Consider the following 24,794-nt stretch of genomic DNA (forward strand, 5'->3'; position numbering starts at 1 on the left):
TGGAGGACTCGAGAATCATGCCAAATAGGCCAGAACAGCTTGTCCCTTGCAACGTTGTGTAACGTCGGCAAGAACAATGTGGTTCAGCTCTGTTGGCGGCAAGGCAGCTCTGATAGACGTGTGGCCCCCACATTGGAGCAGCGCTCAATATTTTGCTTATTTTTATCCTCAAGAGCCTCCAGGGTCAGCCGACAGAGAGCTGGCCCAGGGACTACTGCCAGCCCTTCGGGTGCAGTAACCATCGACCCTCTCTACACCGGCTGACTTGGATGAGGCGTCTCGCCGAAAGGACCGTGGCTGGCTGGCTGGCAGACAACAGACGCCAACAGAACTTGTTCGCGGCGGTGATCTTTGTGGGCGTTAGAGGTTATCCTAAGATGAGACCGGGGTAGGAGGAGCAGCTCTCTCTAGAGTTTATCACAGAAAGCATTTTTGCGAAGGCGCATGCCCGGCTACGAGTTGTGGATTCAAGCAGCGCAACCAAAGAAATGGGGTACTGGGTTTGAATTTGCTGACGTTCAATATTTCTTGTGCTACCTCTGTGAGGAGAGGAGGTTCTCGCTCTGTTCTACCGTCCTGCTTTGCTCTGGCATGGAGTGCCCACGGGATTCATTGTTGAAGAATCTTAAACGATCACGTCTGAGTGGAAAAGCCGTCCGCAGACTTTCTGAAGTCTGACTGGATCCTTATAGCCATGCGCTTTGTTCCGCCACCTGCATTCTGTGTCCAGAGAAGCAGCTTGATATGTGGTGACCAGATTGACCTCATGACATGCAGGGTCTCAGCGATTACGCAGGCCAGCAACTGCAGTACCAGTAGTCTCTGGCACCAGCAGTACACGCAGCCGCCATTTGCTTGTCGTTACAACCGGAGATATTGTTCTTGGTTTTGCAGGTGATCTTCGATTGCTCGTTGCTGAATACAAATGACAACCGTCAGTATGTGCTCGAAATATACCGGAATTTGAAATTTGAGGTGAGACTTTGCAAGGGGGTCAAAAGTGAGTTCTTACCAGCCGCAAAATCGGAGACAGTTGTCACCGTTGAGTAGACCACCGCAAGCAGACGTCTTGTAGCTCATCGCAGTCTTGGGATTAACCGCATTGCCTGTTGGATAGCAGCCAATCTTCATCGCAATGAAGGGGTTAGCAACACCTGCCGAAGCGAGGGTGAGCAGGGTGAGCAAGAGGGCGAAGACGGGGTGGAGGCTGATTGTAAGCTTCATTTTGGATGAGCAAAAGATGTAATGTTGTCGTTGTATGGTCAGTGTGTTGGCTCAGTGTGTGGGCTGAAGTGTTTTCGGCAGGTTCTTGAGAGATGGGCAGATCTGGGGCTGGGAGTCGTCGTTTTATAGCCGGATATATGACACGGGAAGGAAGTATCGTGACGCACATGCTTGAAGTGAATTCGCCTCCTGTGAGGGACGAAGACAATGGTTCATGAATGATTGGAGGTGACGAGTATATGAATGGAAGGAGAGGTGGGTTTGAAATCTGTCATTGAGAATTAACCTGCTTGACTGCCTGAGCACGGTCACCTCCCAGACACCTTGGAAAAGGACTGTTGTTAACTTAGATGGACTGTTTGATATGGAACAAACGTGACAAGGCCGAAGAGAAGATAAGGATCGATCTCAGAATGAGTGTACCCTGTGTTTGTCTAATCCTACCTACTACGTATTCATTGAGGTGTTGATCTTCTGTCTCACCCAGAGTTCAAGTGCTCTGCTCTGGTCGACTTTTCACTCAATTTACAAGCTGAACCTGACCGGTGAACTAGAGTGGATGTGGAATTGCGCCCTTCGAGTAGCGAGACATGCTTTCGGCAAGATTGATGGTTGAGTTCCGATGCTTAGATGCAAAAGGGCATCCCTGAAGATCAGACCGTGGTCATAATGTGCCCTGGAAGATGCCGAGCTGAGAATTTTCATTCGCGCAAACCTGTCGACATTTTGCCCGTCGACCAGCAGTTTATGAGACCGTACCTCCGGCTAGATGCTGACTCCTCAGTGCTGTAGCTAGACAGTTTGACATTGAACGCCGACCATTTCCCAACCCTTCGGGCAGCTAAGCGGTTGCAGAGGAAGGACCTGATCACAGTGGTCTCGACTGTTCACCGCTGGACAACAGAAAACAGTCACCAAGTCGAGACCTTCGACGACCTTGGCCGAAGTACCTTTGTATCCCGTCGGACAGCACGTAGCCCAGGAAACATAGGGCACAGTACTGGGAATTACAGACCACTGATAACCCTCGTCGCAAGTTACTCGTGGCGGTGTGCTCAAAGTAGCAGCTCTTCGGTAGATCTGGCCGTTGAAGAGACTGGCTGCCGTGCTTGGAGAAGGTGTAAGTAGCGTAAAGACGGCGACGAAAGCCACTGAAGGCCAGAAGTTGCGAATATTTGTAAAAGCCATGCCTTCGCGGCAGCTGAAGCGGCTTCGATGTTGAACGTGTCGTTGTGATCGGCAGCTTATCTGCGTTAAAAGGAGTTCTCAAGCTGTCAAACGAGGTGCAGAGCGAACCAAAGTATAAACGAGCCTCGTTTGCCCTGAAGTGTGACCGAGGCTAGTGCAAAAATGCAGGAGACGAGATGCATAGTAACACCCTCTGTAAACTTGAACTCATTGGGAGAGGTGGTGGATTGAATTCAACGAGACCCGAGTCTTATGTGACACGAGCACCTTCCATTTCCACTGGATGTGTACTTTCACAGCGGCCATTCAGTACTCACCTCTGCACCTACCTTTAGGCCTTGTGTTGGGCTAGCCTCATTCACATTTGAGAATGCTGCCTGCTTCTGTTGGCTAGCAGCAGGGTTTCCCGATTTAGCAAAGATGGCACAAATAGAATTGGTGAATGCAATGATGAAGAGGAATTTACAGAGTGAGACAAGTAGTTCCGTGACGGTCTTTGAAGTTCTTGATTGGCTCAAACAAAACGACATACCATGGGGATCTTGGCAGACGTATCCCTGGACTGGACTGCATGCAGGGACATCATTGATCTCTCCATCCATAACTTGGCCCCTATCGACCTTCAGCCATCTTTGACTTCGCAACATGGCTACAAAGAAGATAGCACCCACAGACGATGAGCTGCTGGCTCAGCTCGACGATCTGGGCAACCGGGCAACAGCGCGGCCCCCGAAACCCTCTGCAAGAATAACGAAACAGACGCAGCCTGCTCAATCGTCGCAGTCTGAACAAGACTTGCTGGCCGAGTTAGGGAACCTGGCTCAGCGACCTGCAAGTCGACCTGCTACGCCGTCACTCAAGCCCAACCCTCCTTCTGCTGCTGGCGTTCGATCTCCTCAGCGTACATCCACAGCCACCCCTCCACCCGGCCGGACGAGTGAAGAGAAGTCTAGCAATGGTCAGCGGAAATCTGGTGACAGTATGCGCTCATTCCATCAAAGCTTTACTCCAGCAACAACCTCGACTGAAGGTTCAGCAGAATCGGACTCAACACCGGAGCCCGCACCAGCAGCTGCGACCGGCGGAGGATGGTGGGGAGGTATACTATCCACCGCCTCTGCTGCAGTACACCAAGCTCAAGCGGCGGCAAAGGAGATCCAGAAGAATGAAGAAGCACAAAAATGGGCAGATCAGGTTCGAGGCAACGTAGGGTTGCTCAGAGGTTTCGGTACACATACCACATTGTACTTGGGTCGCAAGGGCTAATGACGATACAGGCGGTGAGCTCAGATCAATGGCCATGCCCACCTTCCAGAACCTACTCCAGACGATAGCACCTCCTATCTCATCACATGAACGACTACAAATTCATATCACACACGATCTGACGAACTATCCGACCTTGGACCCTCTCATCTACCAAGTCTTCAGCCGAGTCATGTCGCAAGTGGAAGGTGGTGATTTGATGGTTGTGCAGAGAGGCTACGAAGCCGGGCCCAAGCGCGATTCCAAAGAATTAAGCCGGCCACTGGGTTCATGGCATGACGGTCCTTGGTGGAGAAGTGGTGAAAGACGAAGTATTAATGCCATCAAAGGCGCGGTCGAGGGCAGCAAGCTCGTAAGAGCATCCGCCGAAGGATACGCTGAAGAATACTTTGCGAGCAGAGGAGGTGTCGAACAAGCGGCCAAACGTGCCACAGAGACACTATCCGATTCAAATCCCACCAGGGATAGTGAGATCTTCCTTGCCATACAAGCTATATCCCAGCCAGTCGCCAAGGATATGTTCGTGGCAGCCCCAAGCTCCGAGCCAGAGGGTCAGGTCAAAGAAGCAGCAGATGAAAAGAACGCGGAGGAGGTTTTATTTGCTGTTTATTTGCACGATCCCATTCACGGCATCGCCTTCCAAGCTGTCTCCCAAGCACTTCCAGGACAGTGGATTGAATGGTTGGACGCACCAAGCGGCGGTGAAGGTACTTTGCCAGAGAGCATTGAAGAAATCATTGCTAGTGGTGGAATCGATCCAAGAGAGTGGGTGAGCGAGTGGGTCGAGGAGACATTGAGTCTGGCGGTTGGTACCTTGGCTCAGAGATATGTCGCTAGAAGGATGGGGGTCGGTGAGAGCGGTGGCAGGAAGGGCAAGTTGAGAGCCGACTTGACTCAAGAATCCATGATTGAATCGGGTGGTGGTGAAGCTGCTCGAGCTGTGGCTGGCATGTGATGACTAGCGGGTCTATTTGTTCCGGGATATCTGGTTTTCGGTATACCAATTGCGCGTTGCTGGAGTCTGGCGTTGCGAGACTGGACAGACATGCTTCGGCGCCCTATTTGATGTTTTCGATAACAGTCACAGACAGGGCCGTGCACAATCGTCTTTCCCGTTCTACTCTGGCCGTTTGGGTTCTGTACGGAATTTGTCCGGTGGCGATGATCGCTCACTGAACCCGTTGCAACCCTCTCTTGACGACCAAACCCTGACTGACGGTTGAATTCCATTGCCGTGCGCAGACCGCGACACGAAGCACCCGCTGTAAGATGACTTGCACCAGGGCTCTGGCCCATAACGCTCCGCGGACGATATGGGTTCGTTGAGTCTTGATTTCGCAGGGTCACCTATGGTTTCTTCCCACTCTTCTTTCCGCTCTTGCTAGCATCCGCACCTGTGTTCTTCTTCCTGCCATGTCCCAGCAACTCTAGATGTCCCACCCTTTCGCCGAGCATGGCTTCCGTCTTCGCTGTCAGGCCAACTGTGTACTTCTTATTGATCTTGGCTTGTTTGAGCAGCTTCGCCTTTTTCGGCGTGACGGTGCCACGGCCTTTCTTTGTCAGGCCTGCGGAGGATTTGGACGCCGCAGCGGGTTTGGAAGGTTTCTTGATCAGGCCTTGAGCCATGACTCTGACTAAATGCAGATCAGAAGCCCGAGGTCGGTGGGACGGATGAACGCGTGTAGGGCCGGGTCACGAAATGTTTGGTAAAGCTCGAACAATGAACGAGGTTTTTGGAGTTGAAAAAGTGCAGAACTGGAGCGAGAAGTTCAGCCTTGCATGCCCATCACGTGGTGTCGGTGACGAGGCTGCGCCCCCAGGATTTCACTCTAGGTGGCGAGAATTATTTGACATAGTTATGCGTCCAGCATTTACTTGACGCCGTTTGACCAATGGATCGGGCCACAGTCGAGACGGCCGCTGCACAAAGACTTTGTTTGTCTATGTGGACAATGGCAGCACATAATGACTGCTTCCCACGTGTCGCCTTGACTGCTCTGAACACAAAGGCGCCTTGGGCTTTTTATGGTCGAACTTCGACGATGGACATTGCAAGAACTTCATCATCAGCCACCACATCAGAGTTGACCACAATAACAGACTCATTCATCTAATTTCTCAACAATACTAGATTCCGCAGGAATCCTCCAACAACACATTTCCAAAAAAAATTCAGATCAGCAAGAATGCCATTCTTTCGCAAGAAGAGTAAGTCGGAGAAGCATCCAAACATGACTAACAAGCCCCCTTCAAGGCCCGGGACCGCTGACAGCTTCTTCCTTCCACCACGGCCTCCACCGCCTCCTGCTACTGTGCCGAAACGAAACGACACAACAAGTCCGGCCAGTTTTGCATATGACAACGGGTATGGCAGCCTCGACCATCGACTGATCGAGGAACAGCAAATACCACCACACATCAGAACCACAGACCAACTGGCAGACTTCATCAGATCTCGACGGCAAGACGACAATGACCGCTCATCGATCTCGTCTTCGCACTATTCCACAGGAGGCTCAACCTTCATCTCCAGCGCCGATTCCGCGCGGTACACGACCTTCAGCGTGCAAGCGAATCCATATGAGCTTCCGCGGCCCGGATCTCAGCGCTCCAGAATGGCGCCGGACTCATACGTACCTCCTCGGCCTTCGGTGTCGTACATGCTTCCGCGACCTGGTCCTCACATTGCTAGGGTTACCTCGAATCCGATGATCGCCGGTCTAAGCAGACGCTATGTTTCCAGTCCGGTTGTTCGTGTCCTTCCAGGTACGACTCGCAAACACCCATATCAGGGGTACTGGGTGAGCAGAGGCACTATGAGGAAGGTGCCTGAAGCACCCGACGTGAATAATTGCGGTAAGCGTAAGCGTAAGGGAAAGAAGACAAAGTCGGCGGCGGAGAAAGGCCAATACGTGGAGACCAGTGGCTGGTATGACGATTGAGCCTCCTATGTATCATATTTCGCCAATTTCTAGAAATTTCCGCCGACAGATACTAGTAGGGGCAGTGCTTGAACAGGATGGCGGTTTAGAGTATGGTGCAGAAGTTCCTCGATATTGAGCAAGTGAAGTTGTCCATTTCAGCAGGCCCATCTACTAGGTAGTCTGCACAGTAGTCAGTCGATTGTTGACTGCCAATATCATTTATATGAAGAAAAGAAAAGGGAGTCCGTCGACCGCAACAGTGCATATACCTCCTCATTGCGGGAGCAAAAAGTCAACGGGCCAAGGTGTCTGCTCACACCTGCTGCTCTACCCAGGATTCCCTTCTCTGTCGTAGAAGACGAGGCCCCGCCCGCCAACCAAAACTGGCCTACCTTCGAGGGGGAATCCCGGATACATACCGCTAGACCACCGAAGTAAGTCTAGACTGAGTGCGACTCGAGGCCTCTACCATCGGCCAATTCAGAGGGAGATTCACTGACTTTACTCTATGACCTGTTGAGTTGATTTTGGTGCGGCGAACGGTAAGGGCTTTGTGATAGAGTGGCAGTGGCAGTTTGCTGGTGAATGTGTGGCAACGGAGATGTAGTTTACTGTTTGTGTTTCCGGGCTCTTCCAAAACGGGATCAACGAGCTGAGCCATACAAGGCTGTCCGTGCGACAGGGTTCTCGTCGCGATGCTCGCGATGCATTCTTCTAGTTGTCATAAGAATAACTGACGTCGAAGCCTTTGTGCTGGGCTACTGTGGAGACTGGGAACGTGTGTCGTACTTGATGTACTTAGTGCTGGGACCATAGTGCGAAATCTTATCCGCGAGGACGGCGAGGTCCAATCAAGATGGATAGCGAGACAAGGTCCACTGGCTTCCCCAAGGCTACTCGGGTGTAACTCACGTCTTGTCCATCCATCATATCAACATGAACATCTCCTGTCTCTTTCGGGCTCTGTAACGGCCGCAGGACATGCTCCGCATCTTCTCCCTAGGGCCAGGCTGCAGCATTTTTGCTGCTTGGGAGCCATGGGTTCCCATCACGTATGGCACGTATTCCTCTCCCGAGAGTGGATCGTTTCCATAGCCACACTCTCAAGTGTCTTGTACTCTTGCTTCATGATACAAAATTGGCATATATAGAGAGCTGGCTCTTTCTCGACCAATTCCCTGGCCCCGTCCCAGTTGAAAGATCAAGTCCAGAGTACTCTCAAATACTTCCTTTGCAGCCCGCTTGTTTTGTCCTGCCATCTCCATACCAGGCTTCATTCATACCAGATTATATGCACTTGGTTGTATGGGCGTCTTAACGTTAGACACCAAGACTTGTGACCTTGCTCCCAACAGCCTCAAAGCCAAAACCAATTCAGCCTCATCCCTCCCGACTCAACAATCAGCCCCTCGCAATTGGCACTGACAAACAAGCCCCATCGAGCGAAGCCAACCTCTTCAGTCGGTCACTAGTCCAGGAAACCCTGCGCAGAATGGCCTCCTTCAACACGAGGCGCGATACCCCTTCCCCAGACGAGATCGATCCGTACTCCTATAACCCTTCCTTGGCCCTTGCCATTGTCTTGACCACCTTCTATCTCATCCTCTCAGTCTGGCACATGTACCTGAGCATGATCTACTCACGCAAACAACCAATCCGGCACAAATACACAATCTGCCTGTTCGTGGCTGCCATTATGTCGCTAGCTGGATGGGGCATGCGCATCCTGTCGATCGAGTACCGACACTCGTGGCCCATGTCCGTCATCTGGTACGCCTGCTCACAGTCCTGCATTGTGATTGCACCAGTCTTCGTCTGTGCAAGCTTATACCTCCTCATGACAAGGCTGATCCGTTTCAACCTCCCTGCCGATGACAAAGAAGGCGGCGGTGGTGGGAGAAGACCCCAGGTCTTCTGGGGTCTATCTCCAAAACGGCTCGGCTACCTCTTCATCATCTCCGATTTTACCAGTTTCAACACGCAAGGTGGCGGCAGCAGTATTGCGGGTGCAGGGAGCTGGAAAGGCACTCTGCGGACGGTCGGAATCGACGTCATTCTCGTTGGTCTAGCATTACAGGTTATCACCTTTACCGGCTTCCTTACCGTCTTTGCCATGTTCCAAAGCCGGGTCAACAACATGAAGGATGTCAGCTTGCAGCCGGGTGCGAAGAAGGTTATCACGGGAGTCTGGATTGCTTCAATTCTTGTACAGGTTGGTATCCTCTCGGTCCTCTCTGCTGATGATTCTGATGGTAAGCTGACACGGTGTGCACTGTGGAAACAGATCCGAACCGTCTTCCGTCTTGTCGAGTTCGCGATGGGTGATGACGGATACCTGATGACCAGAGAATGGTGTGTCTATGTGTTTGAAGGAGGGCCGATGGTGACAGCGACCGCCATACTCGCCGTGTATCATCCTGTCCTATACATGCAGCAGGTTTCGCACACTGAAGCCAGCGATGGCGAAGTCGCATTGGAGCCCAGGCTCTTGAGGCCAGGAAGCTCACAGAGTCTGGAAAGATGTTAATGTGCCTCCCACTTTCTTCCCTCGTGTTGCTGGCGAGTGCTCTGCTCTTTGTTTCATAGCTCATTGGCTTACAATCAAGAAAGGAGGTTGCTTTCGTCGAATACGAGGACTGATAACATGACGGCGTTGGTGGTACGGACGCACAGATGAGGAAAAGGCACGACTTTGCCGGGAACGGCCGGTGGTCTGGTAGCCTGGTACGATGCTGTTAACATTGGAAGGTCCAAAAATTTTGGATCTTTTGGTGTTTGACAGATAGCGGGTGGGTGCTTGGATAAAGAAGTCAGCATACTGCTGAGCGCTGAGGGTTCTTTCTTTGGCTACTTGCAGCATCAATCATGGGAATGCTCGTCGGATATGTTGCCATCGTTATTGCCGCCGCAAGCATGGCTGCGGCTTACAGCTTGGAGGTCGAGGATAGCTGCAATCGACTGTCCGTATCAGACAGATACCTCTATATCGATCAATGAGTGGCCGCGTCGATGATTCGTTTCCGCACTTCGTCATTGAATGCCGTCCCAGCTCCGTCATGACTTTCTACGCTCATCTCAGCATCGACAGCAGCCTCATAAGCCTTGATGACCGTATCTTCATCTACCCTCACGCCTTTCTCCGCAAGTATTCTGATGCACTCTGCGATCCGTGCAATTTCCCTCCGCGTTCCTTCTTCGATCTTATCATTCTGGCTAGAATAGATTGCGCTGCTGACCACGTCGTCGAGATTCGAGATGCTGACGCCGCCACTCATTCTGCTCTGGTCCTCGGCTTGTTCGACATGTTTGCTCAGCCAGATGTATCCATTCACTCCCAGAATGACGTCGACGTCACCCCCTCCTTGCGCACCGCTGTTGATAGTGAACACCTGTCGCCTACTGCGCACTACTCCACCTCCGCCGCCTGTGCCAGTGACGGCGAGAAAAGTGCCATTGCGCAACTTGCCGTATTTCAGACTTCGAGTGTGTAAACTTGCAGTCCCGTCACTGCTTCCGACTTGTTGCACCTCCGCAACCAGTAAATCTCCTTCCTGAAAATAATTTCGCATCTGAAGTTCGTCTGCAGTCGTTCTTCGTCGCAGGACACCGCCCGGCAAGTTTATGGATGAGAGGGGTAATTGTGCTAGTAAAGGAGCTGCAACATCCACTTTCCAACGATTCTTCTGAACCTCAACAATTCGTCCAACCACCAAGTCGCCTATTTCAGGAGTGTATCTCGCTCGTAGAGGTGCGACGGAGAGTAGCTTGTTCGTTTGCCGTAATGGTCCTGCCAGGGTAGCGGTCATTATTGTGGAGGCGTCGCTCGTATAAGTGCCGTGTCCTCTATAATGCGGTCAGGACATGGCGCACTCTCAAAACCGTGCAAAACAGTGGTACCTACCTCATCCATTCTGTCTCTTCGGTAATGATCTCACCTGGAAGGACCATTTTTCGCGAGCTTGAGGGCGACAGTCGAGCACGTTTCAATGGTCGACCATCCTCGTCATACATCGACACATCACTGTCTGACGGGCTGTCGACATCGTCAGAGGGACTTTGCACCACCACCACATCCTCTTCGGGGTCTGGAGGAAGCACAGCGAGACCCATTGTGAATCTTGCGTGTTGTGAGAAGCAGTAGGTGACTTGCTCGTCCATGCCAAATTTCAGACCAAAGAATTGTCCTTCGTATTCTCCGGACAATGGCGGGAAAACCTCGGCAACTCACGTGACGATAAAGATCTTTGCGCAGCCTTATCGCAAATATTCGCCTTTCGCTGAGGTCATGCAAGAATGACATCCCCATTATGACAACTTCATCTTGACATCTTGAACCTCGCCTTTCTCCGTCTAAAACGTCGCGGTCGCAAGTACCAAGAAACATGGTTCGCCACAAGAAAGACAACTCGTCCGCCAAGGCAAAGAAATTCTCCACGAAACCTCGACACACAGCACGCTCTACAGGACCTGGAGGCGAAGATGGTGGCGCTAGTGAGCGCCCTCCTTTCAAAGCAGCATGCTGGGATTTCGGCCACTGTGACTCGAAAAGATGCAGTGGGAAACGGCTCATGCACTTTGGCATGATGCGTGAACTACCCATCGGCCAGAAGTATCCTGGTGTCGTCATCTCGTAAGTTCCAACTTCAACTCCTTCCCAAAGTTGTGTACTGGTGATTGACAGCCCTCTCAGCCCGAACGCAAAGCGAGTCTTATCCCCCGCTGATAAGGACTTACTGGAACAATACGGCGCAGCCGTAGTCGAATGCTCATGGGTCCGAGTACAAGAAATTCCCTGGTCACGCATCGGTGGCAAATGTGAGCGGCTACTACCTTATCTCGTGGCTGCGAATCCCGTCAACTACGGCCGACCATGGCGGCTGAACTGCGTCGAAGCACTGGCCGCGTGCTTCTGCATATGCGGCCACCAAGACTGGGCGGAGGTGGCACTACGACATTTCCCGTATGGCAAGCCGTTTCTGGAAATCAACTCGCAGCTATTCAAGCGATATGCCGCTTGTCAGGACGAAGATGAGATCAAGAAAGCGGAGGAGACGTGGTTGGCCAAACTGGAGAAGGAGTACTCGGACAGTCGACTCAAAGGACCGACCGACGACGATGATGATTGGGCCGGAGGCAACTCAAACAGACGCGAGGTGTTTGCTTCAGACGAGGACGAGGATGAGGACGAAGATGACGACAGGAACTCAGAAGAATCGGAAGACGAAGACGACAGCACCTCACATCAGCAAGGCGTGCCACTGGGTTTTCCACCGGATGAGGACGACGAGGATGAAGAGGCCGAAATGGCAGAAATTCGCCGCAAGATCCTGGCATCAAAGCCCTTCTCCGAGTCCATTCCGTCGGAAAACCGCAAGAGAGAGCCGCAGCAAGGACACGCCGACAGCGCGGCTACGATGCTGACTACAGAACCTCCAGCAGCGCTTGCAGAGTCTGATGCAGAGTCCGGCTCGGGGGAGGAAGATTACGACGACTTTGACCAGATCGCCAACGCCACGCCCGTGACAGATCGGACGGGCATCGTCGCACGAGAAAGACAGAAGAAGTTGGAGCAAGCCAGTGCGTCGTTCTCGAGGACCATAGTCTCTGCCCCCAAGAAGTGGTAGTCACGCCGCAGTCGGATATGCCATTGTAGTCCGAACAGATCAGCGGGTGCCGCATTCCTGCCTTCCACTTCCACTTTCACATGCGGTCGATAAAACGAGGCCCCATCGTCCTTTTGCAGTACCTGCACTGCACGTTATCTCACAGCCCTTCTATCCGTAGCTGTACTCGGAATTCTTGGGCCCCATGCGCTGCACATCATTTCGTATAGCTGTATGTTTTCAGGGACTCTTGGACCCCTACACAGGCTGCATCCATGCAAGTGGTGGGGACAACGAAAAATAAATCCGGCCCCTGCAGAGCCAATAGAAATGCCCGGAGTGCGCCGGCTGCTCTGATGGGTTGAAGAATAATGTATCCCACAACAGCCGTCGGAAGCATTGCCGTTCCGCTACGGCTGTCACTGGTGGTGGTGGGGTGGGTGGTCAATCACAGGCGATAAGGAACAACGATCCGTCGATGTAGCTCGTACTACTGGAGGCTCTACTCGTAAATGGTTACGACGATCAAGCCCTTCTACCTAAGGTAGGCAGGTAGGTTGTTGGATCAGTCATCTACGAGTCAGTGTGCTGTGGACACGCTCTGTTCTCGCATCATCCGCGAAAATCAATACTATTCGTCGTAGGCCGTGGAGATATTACAGCGAGGGGTGATGATCCTCACACCTGGTCGACCTCTAGTCAAGACGAAATCGTAATTCTGATCGCCGCTGATGGGTTGTGATCGAAAGAGCATCAGTGAGCATCCCACCCGTGCCCACAGGGAAACCAATCAGGGTAATGCTCAACGAGGAGACCCTGGCAAACATCCGGGCCTACGCGAGGTCGCCGACTCGCCACTCCTAGGGTTTTATCTGGCCATATTGGACGCTTGACGATCGACGAGCTTTTGAGGTCCAGACTGGTACGAGTACACTGCAAGAGTCCCCCGATGCAAGGTGAAGCCAGTGGCAAGAAGAGCCCTTCAAAGTCAATCAAAAAGACGCCGGACGTTGTGACATAGCATACATTGCATGTCCAAAAGAGCTGGATGAGGAAGAAGGTCGTCCACGACCGAATGGTACCTTTCTCCGGGACCTCGTGGTCAGCTACCGTCAGATTACGGTTTCGCGACGAGGCCTGCATTCAGGTCGCTGGCGCCACTGCGGCTGGTATTTGCGGGTTCAAGGTAAATATTACCATGTACCACATACTTCCAGAAACACTTTTTCTATCCCCCTATCCTTCGTACGTGCCAGCCCCGTCCATAGAAGATCCGTGTCGAGCTGTTGAAGGTTTGTTCGCACAATGATCTGACCGAATTTGGAGGATATTGTCTTGGACATGTTGCGGATATATCAGATTTGTTGTAGATTGGCGGCTTTCTGATTGTCCAAAACCATGCCCTACCTGGATCGTCGAAACTGCGCCTTGCCGAGCTCGACTGGGTGGCCTGTAACACGAGAGTCTCAAGCGATAACCGTGGAGAAATCCGCACTTATACTCGTACAACAGGCAGGCATGGAGATGAAGACTCCCCACCTGCAAGATATCACCCTTGTCATCCTTTCTCTCCACTGTCCAAACTCCCGAGAGAGATCGGTAGTTCGATGATGCACTGTCCAAAGGCTAAGCGAAGGCTTCTCAGGATATCAAAGAAAAGTGACTGTCCCAACACCCGGAACAAGAATCTGCATTGTAGGACTGTACAAATCGTCCGCGTGCGGACATGAAAACGAGCGCTAGCCTCCCATCGCTCTAGCATACCATGGTCGACGAAGGAAATCCGCTTGCCCCGTACTCCATTACACAACGAAAGGGTTTCGAAAATTAGACAGGATCCACCGATTGATAAGCTGCAGCCAATGAGCCAGGCCAAGGAGAAAGATAGCCGTCAGAAACTGTGCCTTCCACGGCTTGCTGTTCTGGTAGGTAGAACTTTTGGGCTTGTTGAAGACGAGGCTCCCAATGCATTGCTTCCCCGAAGTTGTCAGCCGGCTGGAAAGTGTTGGGAAAATCACAAGAGCTTGTATCCAAAAAAGCGTCCACATCAAGATAGGAATCAGCGTTCAAGCCGGGACCGGGGCCCTTCAGAGCAGGTTGCAGTTCGAGCCTCGGGTGTGGCTCGCATGTCGACATTTGTGGCGATTCAAGGATATCCTGTGGTTGCGTGTCCATACTCAAATTCAAGTCGACTTTGCTCGATGTGGGTGAATGTAGCGAGGGGCTAACAGTAGATATCTGGCGGGCGTATGTGGAGGGTGATATGGTCATCGGGGTTTGCGGGATTGCTGAATACTCGTTCTGGGCGAAGCCTGACTCTGCTGGAGGTGTTACCAAGAGTTGGCCCTTCTCGTGTGTATCATCGTGCTCCGTGGAAGATTGATGCTGCGTGAGCGTCACTGGCGATGTAGAATCGTCTTGATCCGGTGTTGTTAAACCCAGCCCATTAAGAATTGCCTCTGTGGTAACGACACCGGTCGATTCATCCGGGATCTCGCCGGGGAATTCCATCTTGTGTCGACATGCCCAATATAACCGTTGAAGAGCTTCATCCAAGACTTCACGCATCCGACAATAACTGATTAAAAAGGTCAGTGACTCTCACAATGAAGACAAGAATCCTGGGATCGCCTACTAGCTTCTGGCTTCTCGACCTCTTCGAGCAGTATAAGTGCAAGCACTATTGTTTGCTTTGCAGGTTCCGCATTTCACTCCGCCGTCACACTTTGCTTTCTTGAGACGACACCGATCGCAAGCCCTACGTGTCCGCCGTTTGCGGCCGCCACCTCCTTTCCCAGTGGCTCCTGACTTTGTTCTCGACATGCTCAATGCAAAGGGGGTTAAGGCTTATTTTTCCGCAACAGTCGCAAAGGAGACCCAGTCTCAGATGGTTAGCGTTATTGTGTCTTCACGTGGTACGAGGTACTGCTTGGTTTGCACGACGTAGACACAACATCTGGTGTTGTTTTATTCTAGATACAAGATCTGAAAGGCTTCAGTCTTGGCCGCTGACATCATAAGGAAGTACGAGCACGGAGAAGGCAGGTTCAGGAACACTTGCACACTGTGGGGAAGGAGAGGATTGCGATGGCAGGAGTTATTTCCCATATGTCAATGGGACGGTGTGAATGGTACGTTCAACATGCCTCACGTACTAGTACGTCTAGTAGTGGTTGGTGACTGACGAATCTCCGCACTCTGTGGCAATAGAAGTGGCTCGTGCTGGGAGGATTTCCGCGAGGTACCTGTGTAGGGCAGTGTGGGCAGTGCATCGTGGGTCCCTTGGTTCCGGTCTTTGGAACCGTTGGCAGGTTGGTGGACGGAAACTGAGTGCATGAGGAGCGGACACATATACTTAGTGCCACGCGAGGGATACTGTGTTAGTCCAAGCATTCAGTTTAACTCCTGTCAATGAAGGATATCAGTCTCGGCTCTCGAGAAAGGTTGCAGGCGGGCATTGGATTGGATATAGTTGATCATCCCTGTAGATGCTTCATCTGGACTGCGAGGGGCAGGTCGGGTACGCACTTTGGCCTAGTGAGCCTAAGTCGTTCGGTCGGTCGAGAACAAGTGGTGCGATGGTTGGTGTTTGAGGACCAGAAAAGGCGAACAACGACGACGAGACAAGTCCTCAGCGGTTGGACTAAGCTCAACCAATCATCAGCCGCTGGAAGTGCAACTCCGCTGTGGTAACCGGAGAGGCTCGAAGAAGGATATATCAGTCCGCAGTGCTACACGTCCTGTGTCCAGAGGCGCCCAAGATGCCTCCCAACATCCATAACCATCCATTCATTCTCTTTTCCTTTCCAGTAGGTGCCAGAGGCGTGCATTCGGCTCTGCACGATGACATCTGCGCTACGTTGAGGAGGTGGGCCGCTCGGAAACCACATCCACGTACCTAGCGATAGTCTTGCGGTGCTCCAATCAGCTGTTTTGGTACTTGTATCCGGGCGACTTCACAAGTCCATGCGGCTCGAACTAGCCTCTCTCAAGGCACCCCCTGTCAGCTTCCTTTGATTCCTGCACAGCGGCACGGAGCACCATTATTCTGCAGCAAAGTCCTTCGTCCATCGGACAGTGTCGTGAGCGTGTAGCGAATGCTTACCCCTCTAGCTCAGTAATAGTCTTTCCCCGCAGCATCGTGCGTTTCTTCCAGGGAACCTCGTCCGAAGGTGGCCGGTTGAAAGATCCGGGCTTTGATGTTCAAGACATCGGCAGTGCAGACACATGCGTTGAAATCGCTGGACACGCATGTGGCGTCGCTTGTCCTTTGGTGACGACACCGGTGAAGTGCAACGTTTATAGGTCTTTCTGGTCTACTGCAACATAGGCTGGGTTTCTAGAAACCTCATCCACCTTATCTTTGCGCTTCCTCGTCGAATGCTGATGACATTCGAAGCAGTCTAACATAACCACCGACCCAAGTGATCACTTGACACCCCACCAAACCTCAGACTACCACTATGGACGGAGAAACGAGCTTCCCTCAACCACCCGTCAATAACGTGAATATGTGGCAGTTCTCGGTGCCACCCGACTTCCAATCTCCCCATACCTTGGACTTCGAGGCCACATCTGTCTTTGAGAGTCGGGATCCTTTCTCGCAATCAACGGCAGAGCTGTCCTCGACAGCATTCGCACCCGACCCAGGCCCTCGCTTCGTCCAGCCACAGGAATTACATGCTTCCTCCTCTACATCGGAAGCCTCCAAATCCCCAGGAAGCCAATATGGCTCGTCAGATCTCAGCAGGCATGGCTCGCTGGATTCCACTCTGTCCGAGTATCTGTCCGTGGACCGTCAGAGAGCCATTCGAAGGCTGTCGTTGGCAACATCCGACCTGTCCAACGATTCATACCGGCCTCGCAACACTCCAGCGAGACCCAGGAAATCCGCTTCAAGCCGCATCACTCCACGCTCCGAGAAGCATGCTCGAGAACTGGAGCTGAACCGGAAAGCCGCCACAAAATGCCGGAATCGACAGAAGGCGTTTATCGAAAACCTCCAAGCACGCTGCAAGAGAGAAGAAGAAAAGATGCATGTGCAGACTTCCCTTGTGCATGCTCTGCATGACGAGGTTGTGGCCTTGAGGAATGAAGTTATGCGGCAGAGTTTCTGCGATTGTCGGTTTCTGAAAGGAGCACCCAACCTGCTGTCGACGTGACAAAATAACGGTCATCCGTATACTTGGATGGATGCATGCCGAGAGATATTCCGCAACCTGGATGATTACGCAACCTAATGACACCTATCTTTTACGATTTTCTTTGCAGTCCACGGCGCTGCAAAGACCAGAGTCTTTTTTTTGATGCCGACGCAGCGCGTTTTGGGTGGTTTTTACATAGCTTTTTCGTGCAAAGGGTTCTTGCCGATATGGCTAACGTACTGGGCGGCCTTGTATGGTCATCAGCAAGGCGTTCTTTTGGACGGACAGCAACAGCTCCAGTTGCAAACTAAGGTACTAGTGGCTTTGTGCAGGCGAAAGCGTACGTCGACCGAGAGGCGTCCGTACAATGCAGTGTCTGCCACGCAACCTTTCCTTAGAAATGGAACCAGTGACAGTCTTTCTCTCTACAGAAACATGTTTCCGTTGCGCGATGATCGATCCGGAGGTTTCCACAAATACTTAGCTTCGGACTCTTTTTTGCTGATCGAGATGAACATCAGCTTTCCTTTTAGGCGACTGTCACTCGTATCCCCCTCATCCCCGACGGAAACTCGGGTACGTACGATGGAGGATCTGGGCTTCGATGTAGCGGAATCACATGCCATGAGCTTCTCAACAGAAAACGTTCCCCCGAAAACCGGTTTTCCGAAATCGAAAAGAAAAGAATCCCGAGATCTACAAAGGCGTCGAGGACGATGCAAAAAGCGAGGAAAATCCTCGTCCCCGCCATCATCACCGATGTAAACCAATCTATAACTTAGCGCCTACTCCTGTCCTCACCTTCTCTTTCTTAGCTTCCTCCCTAAGGATCCTTTTCAGTATCTTCCCCGAGGCGTTTTTGGGTATGACATCCACAAACCGCACTCCACCCTCGAGGCGCTTATACTTGGCCAGCGCGGTGCCTGCGTACTCTACAACATCTCGATCCGTCAGATCCGCGTCACTCACTCCCGGTCTACGCACGACATAAGCAAGGGGCACTTCGCCGTCGATCTCGCTGACAGCCGGCACACCAATGACGGCCACATCCACGATATCAGGATGTGTTAGCAGGACGCCCTCGATTTCGGGCGGCGCCACCTGGAACCCACGAACTTTGATCATCTCCTTTTTCCGGTCGACTATATACCACAACCGGGTGCGTCCGTCGCAGTACATGACGTCGCCTGTATGGAAGAAGCCCTCGTCGTCGAAGCTCTCCTTGTTGGCCGCCGGGTTGTTGAAGTACTCGCGGATCACCGTCGGACCTTTGATGCACAACTCCCCCGCGACGTCGTACCCGGAGATGTCCTTGCCTTCGTCGTCGACCAGTTTCGCGTCAATGCCTGGCCGGACCCGGCCAACTGACCCTGTCACGTCGTCCTCGGGGTAGTCGAACCAGGTAAGTATGCACGTGGACTCTGTCATGCCCATCACCTGTGTGAACGGCGCGTCGTGTCTCATGTACTTCCGAATCCCTGCTTGAGTCTCCTTGCTCAGCGGGGCGGCCCCGGCAAGCGCTTGCCTAACGGACAGTAACGAGTACTTCTTGATCAGCGGTGACATGCAGATAGCCACAGCCATGGCGGAGACAATGTACAGTTCGGTGACCTTGTAACGCTCAATATTGGCGAGAAACGGCTCCAGCTCGAAGCGCCGCATGATGTACGAAGTCTCGCCGTTCTTGAGCGACGTGGTGTGCACCCTCGGAGCAACCGCGACGTGGAAGAATGGCGCCGCGAACAGATGGACAATTTCGTACGGGCGTTTTGGGCTGGCAATGCCATAGACCAATTCGTGCTGAGCGATCAGGTTTCGGTGCGTCGTCACTGTAGCTTTGGGCAGGCCCGTCGTGCCGGAGCTGGTGAAACGTGCCGCGGTCGCATTGGTGCAGGTGTCTAGGTCGTCGAAGCGCACCCAATCTTGTTCCCCGTGCTGCATCAGCTCGGTCCAGCTGGCGATGTCATCCGGACAGGTCTGGGTAGGTTGAGTGTTGAAGATGCGGATGTGCGACTTGGAGATACCGGTGTCCTTCGCGGCTTGCAGCAAGGATGCGAGGAGCTCGGGCTCGCAGATGAGGAATTTGGCCTGAGTGATTTTGACGTGGTGTCGGAGTTCGAGAGGGGTGTATCCCGGGTTGGTACCTGCGAAGATTGCGCCCGAGCCGACGATGGCGAGAAACAGGAGCGGATAGTAGATGTCGTTGAAGGAGTGGACGATGACACAGTCACCCTGCCGTACACCCATGTTGCGAAGGCCGGCTATCAATTGGCGTATGGTCGTGCGGGCTTGCAGGTGTGAGATGGAGCGCTGAGGCCGGGATGCGTCAAGTAAGATCTGCAAGGTCAGATAGTTTGTTCTCGGAGGTCTCTCTGTGTCCCTTCGGACGGCATCGTGGCCGAGAGGTGTCTTACCGGCTTGTTCACATCATAATCTGGAGCGTCAAATATCCATGACAAGATATCCTTCGTGGGCAGCTCGGGTGCCGGTGCCGCTGCGAAGAATACCATGGTCGCTGGTGTTGGAATGAGGGGACAGGATCTAAATGAAAGTGTGGCCTTAAAACAAGGAGCCCTACGCCGTTGGTGTAGAAGGAGATGGACTGGTCTGCACGGACGAGAAGGAAAGACGACAAGATATACTCCTTTTTAGCCAGTCAACCAGGAGCTGACCATCCGCAATGAGCGCTGGTGTGTATGAGTAAGAGCTTTTCTAAGACAAGCTTGCGGCTCTGATCTAAGCAAAGCTTACCTGGTAGTGATTATACCGTTACGACCGTACAGTGCTACGCAGCAGAACAGGGGATTGTCAGGACTATCACCGCGGTCTCGCACCGTAGTTGGGGGCCTGAATACAAGGCTGGCCAACCCTGTGGAGGATGACCCTCCGTACACATAACCACAGTACATGCTGTTTCAAGTTCAAGCAGGTCATACCGACGGCTACCTGCCATTGGAAGTGACATACGACGTACGGAGTACTCAATGAGGATAAAGCAAGAGTCCATACCAAAACCCTTCACGAAAGCGAGGGCCACGAGGGCGCTAAATACCAGTTATTCTACTTTGTACTATTCACCTCATCCCCATAAAGTCCTTTCCACGTTGTTCCACCGATCGGATGAACCAACTCTTTTCCTGCGATTGTCCACTCTTCTTCCGTGTTGGCGACGTGGATGTTACGTGGATGTTCCATGCTCTCCCGGCATATGTTGTCACAGATGACCCTCTGCCTGACCAATTTGTTCACTATTTCTTGCAGCGCCTTTCCATTTTCTTCAAGTCGCTCACTGTTTGGATGGGATTTGCCTGGTCTCTGCCCGCTGTTCTTTGCTGGAGGAAGGGACGTTGTGGGTATCAAGCCCATGTCTACGAAGCATCTCCTGCGTCCGCTTTAGGTCTTGCTTGATGGCAGCAATTTCCTTGCCCTAGCCCAGAGGAAAGAATTGACGTGTCAGTTGACTGATTATACTTAGGCTAGTAGGCGTCTGGTGTTCTTGAACTCACTGTATGTTCCTGACCAGCGTCCTGCTGGCCTAGTGCCACTGCGGCTACAACCATCTGGCCCACTGCAGCGGCGGCGGCGACGCCAGCGCCCACCCCGGCGATCATCGGCCAGTGATCAGAGGACATCGCAAACACCTTTACCAGCAGAGGCTTATCAAGCGACAAAGCCTGACCGCCGAGGGTCGTGGGCAACCTCACTTAGGAATCAGCCGGTAAGTCGCCTAACAGAATATTGAAAGGAGACAAAACAATACAGTTAAGTGCTCAAGGTGTGTCAAGAGTTTGTATCTTGCTGCTCGCTGTTGTCTCTCTTGTAGGCGTGTTGTCTGAGGAATAAATAGGTTGCTTGAGGTGTCCTTCCTGCGCCCTGCCTAACATTGGCTGACCATTCGGGACCCTTGCACAGCCTCTCGTGTTCGCTATCTCATGTCCGGTGTCTGATGGCCAATAACTGTTGCTGTCCACCTACTGCTGATATTGGTTCTTATACTTGCCTCTCCAGATCCCAGGCGAGGAAAGACTTCAGAAAGAGACACAAGATCTCTACAATCGCCAGGCACCACAACGGAATGTGACAAGCCTCACACGCCACCAAAGCGCTCGACCTGCGTTGTTATCTTTTGTAAACAGTGAATAGACGTCAGCTTTCGATCAAGAGCGCCCACAACAAGTGACATGCCGGCAGATGTTTAAAGCGATTTTACTAGCCAGATGGTGTTCTGAGTTCTGCCTTGCTCACCACTGACTCCATCATCAAGAACAACAGGGAATCGGGTGAACCCTAGGCGGGCATAGAACTTTCCGGCTCCGTCATTCGCTGCTGCCATCCCCAGATGAACACCTTTTGCGCCTTGCTTCCGAGCAACATCGCAGAATAAGTCAATCAGTTGTCGGCCATACCCCTTTCTTTGGAACTCTGGTAGGATGTCAATGTGCAGATGCGCAGGCCATGACTCCATCAGCTGAGGCCATTCTTCGTGCAGCATTCCTTGTGGATTGTACATGATATGCCTCAATGCGTTTGGTAGATTTTCATTCCAGCCGACCGGCTCGTTTGGCCCGGGTTTCTCCATGCCTCGTGACTTGATGTATGGAGTGAAAGTCTCCCTATATTTTTGCACAAATGTTGGCGTATGCGGAACCCCAAGGAGATAGCCTACTGCCTGGCCAGTGCCATCATCTAAGACGTAGCAAGTCTGAGGTTCTAACATGAAGTAAGGACGACACCAGAGGTAGGAGCCATAATCGAGGACAGGGTCGCCAGCTTCTCGTAGGTCCGGTGCTGCAGTCTCTCGGAACTAAAGGCTATCAGTGAGATTTCGGCGCAGTTTGGGGAGCGACCTACAATATGGACCATTGCATCCTTGTCCGATTCCTTATACGAGCGTGTGAAGGCCATCTTAATCAGTAGGGTCACGAGAGAGTCGATAATAGTGCAGTATGATACTCTTGTACAGCAGAGAGCACCCTCATAATGTACGAGCCATCAGGGACATAGGACAAAACCCGGCCGGCACACGGCCGCATCAGATTCTAGCAGGCGGTAGTCCGACCGCTTCAGAGGCAGAAGTCAGTAGTCGTAAAGATGCCTCGATGGGAAAGATACCTAGGTAGGAAAGGTGAGATGATGGTGGCCTGCAGATGGAGACGACAGCCGATGTTTATCCGGGTCATTTTCTGAGCTTACCATTTGGGTGCCATTCTACACTACCTTCTCTCTTCAATGCCATGGCTGCTGATGAATGTACAGTATCTCCCTTTTGATTTGGGGGACTTGAAGAGAGCACACCTAGTCTTACAAAACAGACTGCACATCCTCCGCCTGGTGCACCAAGCTCTTTCCGAACTTCGTTGAGCTGCATTGACGTTGTCATTGTGGACGTGGTCGTTCAAAAGGACCACCGAACTTCCCCACTGTCTCGGCGCTTGGAGATGATAGGCATGCTCGCATGCTCGGTATGGTGGACAAGGCCGCTGTAACAAGTCTTAGCTCTTGCATGCCGCCCGGTCTTGCGAGACATTCCCTGCCCGGCGGATTTTGGACAACGATCTCATGATCCTCCCATTTCAGAGGCTCAAATCCTTCCATGAGCCGACATTTCGCGCCTCTTCCCCGAAAAAGCTCGATCCTACAAGCTGAGGAATTCATGTTCAGTCTGACCAATGCAGGAAGTCGTTTCGATTATCCCGTTTCCTGCAGGCATATCTGCTGACAGGATGACTCGCAGCCAGTGTTCGGGCTTTCAAGCTGATGTGTCCGTACAGTGCATCCTACCAACGATCGACAATGCATATGCTGCTTTCGAACTCCCCGCATGTCCTGGCTGTTTCTTCTAACTTGCTCACCGTTTCGTGGATACCTCCCCTTCCCAATGAAAACCTAAGATTCTGCGTGCATGAATGAAACTCAACTCATCGTTTCCACAGGCAGCCGGGACTCGGCACCCTCATCGACCTGCTCGGCTACCACAAGCAGACCTTGAGAGGCAGAAACTCATCCTCACTCATGACAAGAACAGGAGCCCTCTCCCGGTACAGAGGTCAAGCAGCCAAGCCCACAGGCAATGCTTTGTCAAGAACCTGGGCCATGGCGAGATGGTACGGAACTTCTCCTTCAAAAACACCGCTCGCCGAGCGTCCAATCGAAAAACAGTAGCTTGTCAGACAAAATGCTTGGCAAAAGTGTGGTCGCCAGGAATCCGAATTTGGAGATAAATTTTCGGACATGACCAGGGAATTTTGGAAGGCCTCGAGGCCAGCAAATTCCAGGCAACTGAAGGCGAATGTCGGATATCTTGCCGAAATCAGCATCCAGGGCCCCTAACCTTTTAGGCAATTATGAACCCGCCGAATTTTCTCCGCCCACTAAACTTTTTGCACATGCAGGACGCACAACTCACCGCCTTTTATCGCATCCTATCCTCAACGTCTCAGAGAACGACAGTGTGAGCAGGACCAAACAACAGGCAGGCCAGACCTGGTCGATCACTGATAAGGAACCCCGCATGCACGCCGAACAGCCAGGACATGCATGTTGAGTGTGATTCGAGCACAGTTGGGCATATGTGCATTCGTGACGGTGATGGACTATTGCTTTGCTCAACGCCCCCGCTGGCTCTTGTCCATTCCCTGCATTCCTCACCGCCAGTGCAACGGACATTGACACCTGCCTGTGAATCGTTGTATTGCTGTGCAATCGCCAACATGACAAAAAAAATGGCCACCCACCGGCGCCGAAGAAAGAATTTTGTTTTGCTTGAAGAATTAAAGGTGGGTCGGACCCATCTCTCGGGTTTTGATCACCGACTACTGTAAGGATACGGAGCACAGTCGTAGTACTGCGGTGATGGCGTCCGAAGCAAAAAGGCCTCAAGGTATCAATCACTCTGTCAAAAAAAAAGTTTGGTGGTTGACTCATAGTATTTTATCCACATGTCGGGGTTCTGGCAGAAAATTGTTTCAGAGTACGACGTAGTATGCCACGTTTGCCAATGTGCGGACCGGACCACTGTCGGCGTGTTCAAATCCACCACCGCGTGGATGTAGTAGTGTCGGATGGATGCCACAGCCTCGAATATCGAGCGAAAAAAGCCATGAGGGACGCCCGGGCCAGGTTTGAATGGGACTGCACCTAGACCCGCGAGCGAACTTTTGTGGTCGCATGTGCGCTGCGTCCGACAAGGCCTTACTGCCACAGAAGGGACGCAACTCTGCGTGAAATGTGTCAATGTCGGTGTCAGTCGAGATGAGTATGGATCTGGTCCTGGATATTGGATGTTGGATCGGCCCGGAGTGATAAGGATTTTTGCTTTCAGGGGGTTGGACTGCTCAGTAGGGGTAGGGTTTTGTAGGGCGTGCAAGGAAGCCACATGCATACTGGCTTAGACAGCGACGTCGATAGGCATGCTCCGTAGAGAAAACAAGACGCTGCGCGTGGCA

At 52.3% G+C, this 24,794-nt stretch overlaps 10 protein-coding genes across 17 annotated transcripts; 5 read left to right on the plus strand and 5 right to left on the minus strand.

Annotated features, from left to right (window-relative positions):
* Nucleotides 1–2,995: 2,995 nt before the first annotated feature.
* On the plus strand, nucleotides 2,996–4,788 carry PV05_01520. 2 transcript variants are annotated; one of them, XM_013466521.1, is made up of 3 exons: nucleotides 2,996–3,391; nucleotides 3,452–3,640; nucleotides 3,690–4,788. In XM_013466521.1, exons 1-3 carry the CDS (start codon nucleotides 3,058–3,060, stop codon nucleotides 4,631–4,633), a joined length of 1,467 nt encoding a protein of 488 aa, XP_013321975.1. In that variant the 5' UTR covers nucleotides 2,996–3,057; the 3' UTR covers nucleotides 4,634–4,788. The 2 variants fall into 2 exon arrangements, with proteins under 2 accessions (XP_013321975.1, XP_013321976.1); XM_013466522.1 differs by having other exon boundaries at nucleotides 2,996–3,640.
* Nucleotides 4,789–5,025: 237 nt separating this feature from the next.
* PV05_01521 (uncharacterized protein) lies at nucleotides 5,026–5,304 on the minus strand (the record flags this gene model as incomplete). The annotated part of the gene is made up of 1 exon (XM_013466523.1): nucleotides 5,026–5,304. One exon carries the CDS (start codon nucleotides 5,302–5,304, stop codon nucleotides 5,026–5,028), a length of 279 nt encoding a protein of 92 aa, XP_013321977.1.
* Nucleotides 5,305–5,864: 560 nt separating this feature from the next.
* On the plus strand, nucleotides 5,865–6,620 carry PV05_01522 (uncharacterized protein; the record flags this gene model as incomplete). Its single annotated transcript, XM_013466524.1, has 1 exon — nucleotides 5,865–6,620. One exon carries the CDS (start codon nucleotides 5,865–5,867, stop codon nucleotides 6,618–6,620), a length of 756 nt encoding a protein of 251 aa, XP_013321978.1.
* A 1,101-nt stretch (nucleotides 6,621–7,721) lies between these two features.
* On the minus strand, nucleotides 7,722–10,754 carry PV05_01523. 2 transcript variants are annotated; one of them, XM_013466525.1, is made up of 3 exons: nucleotides 10,504–10,754; nucleotides 8,246–10,445; nucleotides 7,722–8,195 (listed from the first exon to the last, which is right to left on the minus strand). In XM_013466525.1, exons 1-2 carry the CDS (start codon nucleotides 10,710–10,712, stop codon nucleotides 9,593–9,595), a joined length of 1,062 nt encoding a protein of 353 aa, XP_013321979.1. In that variant the 5' UTR covers nucleotides 10,713–10,754; the 3' UTR covers nucleotides 7,722–8,195; nucleotides 8,246–9,592. The 2 variants fall into 2 exon arrangements, with proteins under 2 accessions (XP_013321979.1, XP_013321980.1); XM_013466526.1 differs by having other exon boundaries at nucleotides 7,722–10,445.
* Nucleotides 8,095–9,129, plus strand: PV05_01524 (uncharacterized protein; the record flags this gene model as incomplete). Its single annotated transcript, XM_013466527.1, has 1 exon — nucleotides 8,095–9,129. The coding sequence occupies one exon, from the start codon at nucleotides 8,095–8,097 to the stop codon at nucleotides 9,127–9,129; it is 1,035 nt and encodes a 344-aa protein (XP_013321981.1).
* Nucleotides 10,755–10,913: 159 nt separating the features above from the next.
* PV05_01525 (uncharacterized protein) lies at nucleotides 10,914–12,403 on the plus strand. Its single transcript, XM_013466528.1, has 2 exons — nucleotides 10,914–11,232; nucleotides 11,293–12,403. Exons 1-2 carry the CDS (start codon nucleotides 10,985–10,987, stop codon nucleotides 12,224–12,226), a joined length of 1,182 nt encoding a protein of 393 aa, XP_013321982.1. The 5' UTR covers nucleotides 10,914–10,984; the 3' UTR covers nucleotides 12,227–12,403.
* Nucleotides 12,404–12,974: 571 nt separating this feature from the next.
* On the minus strand, nucleotides 12,975–15,286 carry PV05_01526 (uncharacterized protein). Its single transcript, XM_013466529.1, has 2 exons — nucleotides 14,841–15,286; nucleotides 12,975–14,783 (listed from the first exon to the last, which is right to left on the minus strand). Exons 1-2 carry the CDS (start codon nucleotides 15,026–15,028, stop codon nucleotides 14,033–14,035), a joined length of 939 nt encoding a protein of 312 aa, XP_013321983.1. The 5' UTR covers nucleotides 15,029–15,286; the 3' UTR covers nucleotides 12,975–14,032.
* Nucleotides 15,287–16,451: 1,165 nt separating this feature from the next.
* PV05_01527 (uncharacterized protein) lies at nucleotides 16,452–17,979 on the plus strand. The gene has a single exon (XM_013466530.1). It carries the CDS (start codon nucleotides 16,669–16,671, stop codon nucleotides 17,365–17,367), a length of 699 nt encoding a protein of 232 aa, XP_013321984.1. The 5' UTR covers nucleotides 16,452–16,668; the 3' UTR covers nucleotides 17,368–17,979.
* Nucleotides 17,980–18,038: 59 nt separating this feature from the next.
* PV05_01528 (uncharacterized protein) lies at nucleotides 18,039–19,931 on the minus strand. Its single transcript, XM_013466531.1, has 2 exons — nucleotides 19,764–19,931; nucleotides 18,039–19,686 (listed from the first exon to the last, which is right to left on the minus strand). The coding sequence occupies exons 1-2, from the start codon at nucleotides 19,857–19,859 to the stop codon at nucleotides 18,121–18,123; spliced, it is 1,662 nt and encodes a 553-aa protein (XP_013321985.1). The 5' UTR covers nucleotides 19,860–19,931; the 3' UTR covers nucleotides 18,039–18,120.
* Nucleotides 19,932–20,337: 406 nt separating this feature from the next.
* PV05_01529 lies at nucleotides 20,338–23,777 on the minus strand. 6 transcript variants are annotated; one of them, XM_013466534.1, is made up of 5 exons: nucleotides 22,543–23,777; nucleotides 22,201–22,461; nucleotides 21,110–22,153; nucleotides 20,856–21,052; nucleotides 20,338–20,776 (listed from the first exon to the last, which is right to left on the minus strand). In XM_013466534.1, the coding sequence occupies exons 2-3, from the start codon at nucleotides 22,252–22,254 to the stop codon at nucleotides 21,545–21,547; spliced, it is 663 nt and encodes a 220-aa protein (XP_013321988.1). In that variant the 5' UTR covers nucleotides 22,255–22,461; nucleotides 22,543–23,777; the 3' UTR covers nucleotides 20,338–20,776; nucleotides 20,856–21,052; nucleotides 21,110–21,544. The 6 variants fall into 6 exon arrangements, with proteins under 6 accessions (XP_013321988.1, XP_013321987.1, XP_013321990.1 ...); XM_013466533.1 differs by having other exon boundaries at nucleotides 20,856–22,153; nucleotides 22,201–22,410; XM_013466536.1 differs by having other exon boundaries at nucleotides 20,856–22,153.
* Between the last annotated feature and the right edge of the window lie 1,017 nt (nucleotides 23,778–24,794).

Source organism: Exophiala xenobiotica (assembly GCF_000835505.1).
Source record: "Exophiala xenobiotica strain CBS 118157 unplaced genomic scaffold supercont1.1, whole genome shotgun sequence".
In the NCBI taxonomy this organism is placed as follows: domain Eukaryota; kingdom Fungi; phylum Ascomycota; class Eurotiomycetes; order Chaetothyriales; family Herpotrichiellaceae; genus Exophiala; species Exophiala xenobiotica.

Coding starts and splice junctions, on each gene's coding strand:
- PV05_01520 (XM_013466522.1), top strand. CDS start 3,058: ATGGCTACAAAGAAGATAGCACCCACAGACGATGAGCTGCTGGCTCAG. Junction 3,641..3,689: donor AGGGTTGCTCAGAGGTTTCG/GTACACATACCA, acceptor ATGACGATACAG/GCGGTGAGCTCAGATCAATG.
- PV05_01523 (XM_013466525.1), bottom strand. CDS start 10,712: ATGGGTCTCGCTGTGCTTCCTCCAGACCCCGAAGAGGATGTGGTGGTG. Junction 10,446..10,503: donor GAAGAGACAGAATGGATGAG/GTAGGTACCACT, acceptor ACCGCATTATAG/AGGACACGGCACTTATACGA.
- PV05_01525 (XM_013466528.1), top strand. CDS start 10,985: ATGGTTCGCCACAAGAAAGACAACTCGTCCGCCAAGGCAAAGAAATTC. Junction 11,233..11,292: donor TATCCTGGTGTCGTCATCTC/GTAAGTTCCAAC, acceptor CAGCCCTCTCAG/CCCGAACGCAAAGCGAGTCT.
- PV05_01526 (XM_013466529.1), bottom strand. CDS start 15,028: ATGTCGAGAACAAAGTCAGGAGCCACTGGGAAAGGAGGTGGCGGCCGC. Junction 14,784..14,840: donor GGTCGAGAAGCCAGAAGCTA/GTAGGCGATCCC, acceptor CTTTTTAATCAG/TTATTGTCGGATGCGTGAAG.
- PV05_01527 (XM_013466530.1), top strand. CDS start 16,669: ATGGACGGAGAAACGAGCTTCCCTCAACCACCCGTCAATAACGTGAAT.
- PV05_01528 (XM_013466531.1), bottom strand. CDS start 19,859: ATGGTATTCTTCGCAGCGGCACCGGCACCCGAGCTGCCCACGAAGGAT. Junction 19,687..19,763: donor ATTATGATGTGAACAAGCCG/GTAAGACACCTC, acceptor CTGACCTTGCAG/ATCTTACTTGACGCATCCCG.
- PV05_01529 (XM_013466533.1), bottom strand. CDS start 22,254: ATGGCCTTCACACGCTCGTATAAGGAATCGGACAAGGATGCAATGGTC. Junction 22,154..22,200: donor AGGATGCAATGGTCCATATT/GTAGGTCGCTCC, acceptor GATAGCCTTTAG/TTCCGAGAGACTGCAGCACC.